General features: G+C 43.7%; 1 protein-coding gene across 1 annotated transcript; it reads right to left on the bottom strand.

Moving 5' to 3' along the window:
• Positions 1–2,050: 2,050 nt before the first annotated feature.
• LOC116395203 (transmembrane protein 26) lies at positions 2,051–5,780 on the bottom strand. The gene is made up of 3 exons (XM_031868879.1): positions 5,547–5,780; positions 3,365–3,509; positions 2,051–2,746 (listed from the first exon to the last, which is right to left on the bottom strand). Exons 1-3 carry the CDS (start codon positions 5,741–5,743, stop codon positions 2,051–2,053), a joined length of 1,038 nt encoding a protein of 345 aa, XP_031724739.1. The 5' UTR covers positions 5,744–5,780.
• Positions 5,781–9,109: the final 3,329 nt, after the last annotated feature.

The raw sequence follows: 9,109 nt of genomic DNA on the forward strand, positions 1-9,109 counted from the left end.
ATATATATATGCAATGGAGTTGCAGGCTTTGAGTTTCCACGCTCTCTTCCTCCTCTCTCTCTCTATCTATGTAGGGCAGCCCGTGGATCAGCTGACATCCCCATCCTCCCACTTGCCCACACAATCTTGTTAAAGCATGCAGTTAATCTGAAGAGGAAAATGACTCTCTTCACAAGCAAGGGACTCTTTCATCACCCTTTTGTATTGCCCACATCACGTTGTCAAGCGAATATCAGATTCTCCCAAACCTCAGGTGCTTAGGAGAAGCGGCGCCCTCATCTTGGCTCTGCCTGATGTCATTTGCCTGGGAGTGACTTTGTGAATTGGGCATTAAACCGCACTCTAGGAGCCCAGATAGCATTATGTCGCGGGAAGAATCAACATCTCAATGGGGGACTCTCCATTAATTTTTCTCTTCTCTCTTTCAGAAGTTGGCTCCACCATCAATAATTTAGACCAAAGTGCTGCCACAAAGATGAAACAGAGGAAATAAAGTAGTGCTCTCTGGAAAGTCTTCTGGAAGAAGCCTACAGTCGTCGATTTAGAAAATCTTGATCATATCATATGTATTTTCATAATCAAGCACAAACAGAAGGGAGGAGACACACAGAAATACTCTTTTGCTCCTCTATTTCTCTTTATGCTTCTGCCTTTTTTTTCATTGAGAGCCGAGTGAAAACAAAGAGCCTCGGCTGCTGCCTGGCAGGCCAGTTGAAGTGCAGCAATTTGATGGACACAGATACAGGGCAGCGCGGGAAAGGCCTCTGTTTCAATTGCCACTCGCTGCCCGCTGCTTGTCCCCACTCTGAAGTAGCTGGAAACCTCAAGACCCTGAGCTTCAGGGCTTAAACATTTCTCGGCCCTTGTGGGCTCTCAAAAGAGCCACTCGCTTCTATGGGCTGTGGAGGTACATCTCGAAAGCACCTTTCATCCTCTCGGAAGAGAGAAAGTGAGAGCAAATCATGTTAAACTCGAACAACTCCCACATAATCACGAGTGTGCTTTTTCAGACACAATAAAAATGTACCGAGCTCTCAAACAGGGCTGATTGTGCTCAAGAGGAAAATGAACCTTGGAAAAATGAAGCAAACCTCTTCACTCTCCTCCTACTTGTTATGCTGTTTGAGGTGTGTCTAGATTGTCTTCAACTGACTATTCATTACACAGCCACAGTCGGAAGCTGACTAAATCTTTTAAATGAATTTATCAAATGGCTTACTTCCTCATTGAATCAGAGGAGACATATAGAGAGGATTTCCATCCCTGAAACCAACAAATGAGAAAGTTCAATACTGCAACTGTGTTGCCGTCTCACAGGTTTTTTTTCTTCTTCTTCTATGTACCAGGCATGCATGTTCCAGTCAAGTAAACACTGTACATGTGTGTGGTGCTATGGTTGACTTGACAACACTGCCATCTCATGGTGATCAGAGTAAAAAAAGAACATATTGCTTTTTCTGAAACATCTTTATTAGAAAAGGTGTATTAATTAAGCAAGGCATGTTATCATCATCTTCCTCTGCCATATTTACACAATCCATATGCTATCTCCCGTCAAAGCCTTCATTATTACAATAATTGTATTAAAAATGCACTACGTAATGAGATCAACACAAGCTATTAATGTTGTTAAAAAACATCGAGCATGAAGCAACATGATTTGGTTCCAGCTCTCTTGTTAATGCTCTCGTATATCAAAGAGATTGATAGTTTGTGTTGAACTTGTGGAACTATAGTTTTCTTCAGCGTAGAAAACTCCTCTGACTGAAACACCACTTCTTGGAGAGGTTTTTATCAAAGGGGGTTGCATAAATTCCTCTCTGATCTTTTCAGTGGGGACCTCTTCTCTTCTGGTCTATTTCTAGTCACTGAACCTCCAGAGAGCCGAGACTGTCTCCGAGCGAGGCTGAGATGCAGAAGAGATGGCAGATGGGTTCGACTTTTCTCTTGGTGTGTGAAAGGCATCCTCGCTCCCCCCAAGGGCGAAAGTCGTGCCTCACGGCATTTTGAGCCTTTCTATACCTGGGCACCTTTCTGATCTTCCTCCCTCTCAGTGCTCCGTCTCTGTGTCTGTATGACAGCTCGGCTCCTCTCCACCTGCTTCCTCCTCCTCCTCCTCCTCCTCCTCCCCACCCCACTGGGTTTGACACCGGAGCACCAGAGCGGAACACCTCCCCAACCCCGATTCCCCAAACCGCTGCTGGCACTGCACCACAAAGATCCTGTAAAGCTCCAAGAGGACGACAAGGATGTTCTTGCAGGTGAAGAAGATCATGAGCTGGTTGAGCACCCGCTCTTGGACCATGAGGTAGAGCCGGTAGAGCAGAAACGGGCCATCTTGGACTCCCACTGTGAGCAGCAAGCTCCACACTTCACTAGAGCAGCAGGAGGCAGACGACGAGGGAGCAGCAGGGCGGCGGGCGAGACCACCCGCACTCTTCTGCGGAGGCTCACCCTCTGGGAGTTGCGTCTGGGTCAGCACCAGAGTGAACTGCATGAGCGCCCAAGAGAAGAGGCCCAGGCCCATGTAGACAACCGTTTGGTTGGTTTTAACCTCGGGCTCCTTGAAGGTGTCCAAGATGTCCAGGATGTCGGCGCCCAGTCCCACATAGACCATGAGGAGCTGGGAGAGCTGGTCGCGGGACATGTCCCCCTTGGGCATCAGCCAGCGACCCAGAACCAACACTATGAGCATGGTCTGCTCCAGGCCAACGACCCAGTTCTTCGGGTCCAGCTCCACGATGGCCTGGGTGAAGGAAACAGCAATGTCTGGTTACGACAGAGGCGTTCGACAATTAATTTTTCACAGTTTGTGTTACAGAGCAGGGACATTTCCTTTGGATTCTCATTGGCTTTCCCTGATATCGCAATTACTTTTTGATCAATGATCCATAGAGATATAATTATTTTAAATCTTGGTATGTGGTATTGTCAATCATCCATTCAACAAGACCTCTCCTCTCTATTCTTGCTGTAACTTGTGAGTCAGCTCCTCGTTGTGGCAGGGATCATTGAGTTTATCCCGATAGCACCCCTTGACATTTCACAACGTTACCGAAACACTACGTCTTCCACTTTCAAAAGCTGCCACCCAGCCTCGAGCACAGCCAAGGGGCAAAAAAGTTCCCAAATCCTACATGAAAGAGACTGCACTAAAATCATCCCAGAAGGGGAGAGATCTGAGAGTTTTTCCGAGCAGGAGCCTATCTGGACCTCATCTCACTGTGTCAATTACACATTTCCTGGAACTAATAGTTTATCCACCCCCTTGATAGATTTAAATCTTATCTGATATCAGGTGTTGCTTTAATGTGGCTGCGTGGAGGGTGAGGCGGGGAGGGCAGTTTTGTGGTGGGGCGCCTACCGCTGTGATCGGGATGCGAGCCAGCAAATGAAGCTCCAGGCCCGAGGAATTGTTGACAGGTAGCTTGGACTGCAGCAGGCTCAGCTCCAGGAACCAAATGGATGGGATGACAGTACTGAGGTAAAGGAAAACCATGGGGGAGAACCTAAAAGAGGGCCACCAAAGGAGAGGGAGAGTGGTCGGGGAGGAAAGGTGGGGGTAGGTTATTTTTAGGGACATCCTTTTTTATTTATTTGCCACTCACTTAAGAAGAAAGAGTCCCTTTTTTTTCCTCCAAAAGAAGCATCAAATTTCAGACAGGCAATTATTCTCATCATATATGCAAATCCCTCTTGACAGTGCAAAGCCTTCTCCACGAGGAGAGAACTTCAAAGTAAGACTCAGTGAGAAAGAGAGAGGCCTGAAGAAAGCTTGTGTCTGTGGATGTTCACTGTATGTGTCAGAGCTACAGCTTTTGAATGAGACGCAGCTTGATGTTGAATGAGGTGTGACACTAAATGCTCATATCCTTTGGAGACTCGCGTAATAGAGGTTGGTGTCAGTTTATGTTTACTCAAGCCAAATATATATTTTTTCAATCCAGCTGGACAGAAACTGCTTGAGCCGGCAGCAGCAGCAGACATTTTCTCCGCCACTGGAAAGGAGAGCAGTGTGACAGAGACGTGATGGCAGGCTCAGAACATAAGCTCAGAGGAAGACAGAGCAATAGCACCGCGGAGGAATAGATTTGTTTTTGATAGACAGTGAAAGAGAGAACGAGCTGCAGAGGATAACAGAGAATTTAGTGGCAGAGAATATTTTCGGCCGTACACAAGCTGCCTCTCACCCTCCTGAGTAGATGGGTTGTAAAGTGTTAAGAAGTTATTTACTCTCCCTCACAAAACAGGTTTACAAAGTCCTGCTCACAGCACCTCAATCCTCATGTCACCACTTTAGAAATAGAAAAAAAAGATGGTTTGTACATGCTTATTTAGCCTAAAAACACATTTTTGTTTATTATAGCTGAAGCAGATCCAGGATCCTTTTTAGAGATATCAAATTAAACTACTGAGCCTCTAAAAACGGTTGTATAATGTCTTCTGTGTTTATTTGTCTCTTGTGAGTCTGTGATGGATGATTTCTATGTTAATCGGGAGAAGAGAGAGTTGTTCACAAATCAATAACAAAGTCTTCAAAAGATTAAAAGTTGTCTTTGTCCATTTATTTGCTTGCAAGGGAAGAGTGCACCACAGATACTCATTCAGCAGTCTGTGGTGTGAGCTTCAACGAGATTCAACATCCTTTTATACCTACAGAGGCCTCCTTCCCACATGACTCCCATGCAGGAAGTGTCTAGTCTGGTCTTATCTGGTTCATGCAGGTAGCTCAACTGTGAGTCGGTTGTGGTTTCTATGTTCCTGTTTTAAACTACCCTTCCGTGAAGCTGTTTCCTGTTTCAAATGACCCTTCCAAGAAACAGAGTATGTGAACATGTCTTCAGTTAAGAAACCGGGTCTTTAGGTGCATCTGTGTCTTGCAGGGCCTGTTTTACTTCTCCATTATACCAAGATGTCACACTATGTTCTTTAAAAACGTTCCATGATGCTAATACATATTTTACCATTACAATACTAAACTGCTGAAGTACGCCTCCATTGAAATTGCTCTGCAGGTTGGTTAGGTAGAATGGATCAGAGTATTATGCTGTTAACGTTGTGGTTTCAAGGTCTGCAATCGATGCAAGCAGATTTTTAGCCACTCTAGCAGCGTGGCTCTAGGGACGATAATGGTTTGTTGGTCCCAACCGATATTTCAACAAAAAGTCAATGGATTGCTGTGAAATTTTGAAGAGGCATTTATAGGCATTTAATAAACCTAATGACTTTGGTGATCCTCAGTTTTTTTCCTTTAGCAGGTACATTTTATAATTCGTCCAATACCGTCAAAACTATCGTCATCTCGTCAGCCCAAGCTGTACTTTGTGTTTATTGCCAAAAAGCAAATTGTAACATCCTAACAATCAGAATGATGGTTGAATGGACCTGCTAAATTGGCATCGTAAGACTGTTAGCATTTAGCTCAAAGCACCTCTGTGCCATAATACAGCCTCGGAGATTCGTTAGCATTGGCTGCAGACGATGCAATATTAGCCCAAAATGTCAGCCTAATCCTGATATTAACACTTTTGTGAGCTAAATGTTACCATTTCCACTCTGCGTTTTGGGTGCACTTCAGAGTGACGACCATTTCCAAGCCCAGCAGAGCTACGCCCATCAGCAGCAGCCAATAGAGTGGCTCCTCTTTGACGGCCACCACACGCCATACCGTCACCACCCCGTGGACCACAAACAGGAAGCGACTCAGCAAAGCCAGCAGGATGTTCAGGAGACGACACATCATGCACCACAGAAAACCTGTAGAGAAGATAGTTTTATCGTGTCACTTACTTTAAATCAGTGGTTCTCAAACTGTGGGGCGCGCCCCTCTAGTGGGGCGCGGCGGTATTGCAGGTGGGGCGCAGGGGGAAATGCAAAAATTTTTTATTTCAAGAACTTTATTCATACCTGCAAACTTTTCGGCGAAATTCGCCGTTTTGAATCAAAATATATCATCCACGTGAATCGTGTAGATCCGTAGAGGTTTTTTTTTTGGGGGGGTCAACTGGCCAGCCAGCGTTTCTCAGATTGGAGTGTGACGAGGAGAAAAGGTGATATCGTGATCTTCACAATAAAACATATTTGATGTGACGTGTCGAGTCTTGGCCAATCAGCGTTAAGATGTCTACAGCGTCTTTCCCTCCGTTAAAGTTTGAGTTACGTTATGTTCCGTTACCGTTCAGACTTGCTGGGTTAAGTTAACGTCCACTGCATGCGGAACATTGTCGACTGTTAACGTTCGTCATTATCACGATTTAGGAGGAAAAAACGTAACGTGATGAAACATGCAGCCCCCCCGTGTTCCGGTTCAGTTCACGCGGTCACTCGTTAATGTTAAACCAGAACACCGGCGCATCTGGTTGCAGGTTGTTTTTTTTAACTCAAAGTAGAATGAGGATGATACTGATGAGATGATGAAGTCAAAGAGCTTTAGGGAGAGGAGGCTGTCTGTAGCGCAGCTTGACGCAGAGCTGAGATGTGAGTGGAGCTGGGCCTGGATAAAGGTGGAGGTCTAAACAGACGTGAGTACAGCTTCCTGCTGTCACAGTATTTTAAATACATTGATAAGGCAGGGTATGCTGAGTGCAGCCTCTGCTCCAAGGATATAAAGTACAGCAACAAGGGCTCACGTGCCCTCTCATCACACCACTGGCGGCCATGCATTTTATACCTAGGCCTTCACTGCTGTCCTGCAGCTGAAATACCACCTTATAACCACATTATGGCACCACAGCTATTATTCATTTTTAAGGCTGTAACTATGTACATCTTCGTATTAAACCGTTCGGTACAAGTCGTTTGAATAATGCTAGCACATTTAGAAAATGCAAAAGCCCAAACTCAGGAAAATATAATGTTTTCAGCTGGTCTGGCTATGGGATCCGCCATCATTCCTTAATGACAAGCCACAACCCAAAGAGATTATCATAGGATTTTACTTTCACAACTCCAATGTTGAACGTACTGCTCTGCAATGTCTTTCCTCGGCTCAGCCCCCTGTGTCATGGTGTGTGGTACATCTTACTCGGGTCAGAATGCCCATATTTGATTGGCTGAGCTGCATCACGTGATGTGATTCACTACCCACTAAGCCTCTGCTGTTAAGTTTCATTTCACGATAGTCACGTGCTCGCCCACTGACCAATCACAGCACACTCTGCACCTCGCGGCAGAGCTGCATGGACACTGATCGGCATGTAATGCTGACGTCATTATAGGCCGGCTAGCAGGTGCTGACACGTCAAAGAATACGCCCAACATGTCAAACTAAAGATCTGATTGGTTGAACACTATGACAATCAACAATATCGTCCCCATTTACTTTAATCTGCACTGGCTGCAGGTGAGACTCTGCAGGCCTCTGCCTCTGTTCTTACCTAGAGACACAGAGGTGAGATCTGATTGGATAAAAGCTCTACTTTAAACAAGCTGCACTGGAAGCAGAGCAACTGAGGAACACAGTAGCTGTGCAATGAGAAAATGAGATAATGGAAAAATATTTTTATAAATTATAATACATGTAGTGTATTTAAGAAAAAATATTAAATTATAAAATAGATATAACTTTGTGATTCTGTTTAGGCCAGCGGAGAAGGCCTTGCAGGCCCTGACGGCCCGCCACTGCATCACACTGTATACACTGTTCACTGTAATGACCACAACCAGTGTACTAACAGTCCCAACAGTCCCACGTGCAGCTATTATTATTATCACAGCTATTATCACAGCTATTATTTTACTTTTAGAATGCTACATTTTAAAGCTCATATTTAAAATAAAATGCTCCAGATATTTTATCTCAATAAAAGTTCAACATGGACCATTTTGTTACAATTTTGTTGGGGTGGTGGGGCATGAACATTTTCCTTCCTCCAAAGTGGGGCGTGACAGAAAAAGTTTGAGAACCACTGCTTTAAATGATGGATAGATGCTTTTTAAATCAAAATGTGTTGTAAAGTTGCATTTTCCTCTTCCCTTAATTTACTGTATAAAAGCCATTACTAGATTGTTTGGTGTAGTTTGTTTGATACTGGCTGAACCACTGACGTCCATTAACTTACAGTATTTCAGATACAAGGACATATTAAATCTATTGAATGACTAAGGGAAAATCCTATTTATATGCCACATTTGCTTTGCAACAGATCATTCTTGCAAGATTAATGAAAGCTGAAGCTTTTCCAGTATTTTTGCACAATTTCAACAAAACTTTTGTTTACAAGGTCTCAAAAGGTCTTTATGTTCTTTTGAATCTCATATAGTTTAACTGCAACACACTTAATGTCCAACAGTAAAGGCTTTTGCAGAGTATAGAATTGCCAATTGCCAAAGGCCACCTCAATTTGATTGCATTTTTTGCAATAAATTCAAGCAATAAACTCACACAGAATTGCCAGTGTCAGGCAGCTAAAAGCCAAACCAACCGCGAACAATTTGTAAACAGTTATGTAACCGCCTCCATCATTACACGTTATACGCCCCAATTGAGCTTTAATTATCAATAACCACTGCATAATATGTGTGGGCAAACAGTCCTCGCTGTCAATTAGTCAGTTTAGGATAAAAGCTTCTGATCTTTGTGGGAATCCAAAGCAAGCAGTGATTAGTATGCAAGTGAGAGAAACTGATCTGGAGTCAAAATTAAATAAGTCCAGGAGGCTTTGCATGGGTTTTCTTAGATCTGATCTCTGGATCTCTGGATTATTGTGATGATTTAAGGACTTGAAAGCGGTTGAAATGCATATTTAATCCAGCTCAATTCCAGCCAGGGACTTTAGTTGCAAATCATATCCTTCTCTTGCTCCCTATGTGTCCTGTTTGTTTCTGAACTGTCACCATGTAATTCATACGAAATGCTAAAAAAATAAATAAAAAAAAGGTTTGTAATGCCACTTTCTAATAAAGCACCTTTTGTAACAGGATTTATGTTTGGAGACTTTTTTAGTGGTTAAAAAATGTTTTTTCTAACACTGTACAGATGACGTACAGACCATTAATAATGGCTTTTGTGTTGCCTCTCTGTCTGCCATTACAAACTTGTTTCTGTTACTGTATACAAACGTAGTTTTTAAAGGACAGGGTTGCCACCCACATTAGAGCATATGGAGCC

Source organism: Anarrhichthys ocellatus, unplaced genomic scaffold (genome assembly GCF_004355925.1).
Source record: "Anarrhichthys ocellatus isolate YVR2014 unplaced genomic scaffold, GSC_Weel_1.0 scaffold44, whole genome shotgun sequence".
In the NCBI taxonomy this organism is placed as follows: Eukaryota; Metazoa; Chordata; class Actinopteri; order Perciformes; family Anarhichadidae; genus Anarrhichthys; species Anarrhichthys ocellatus.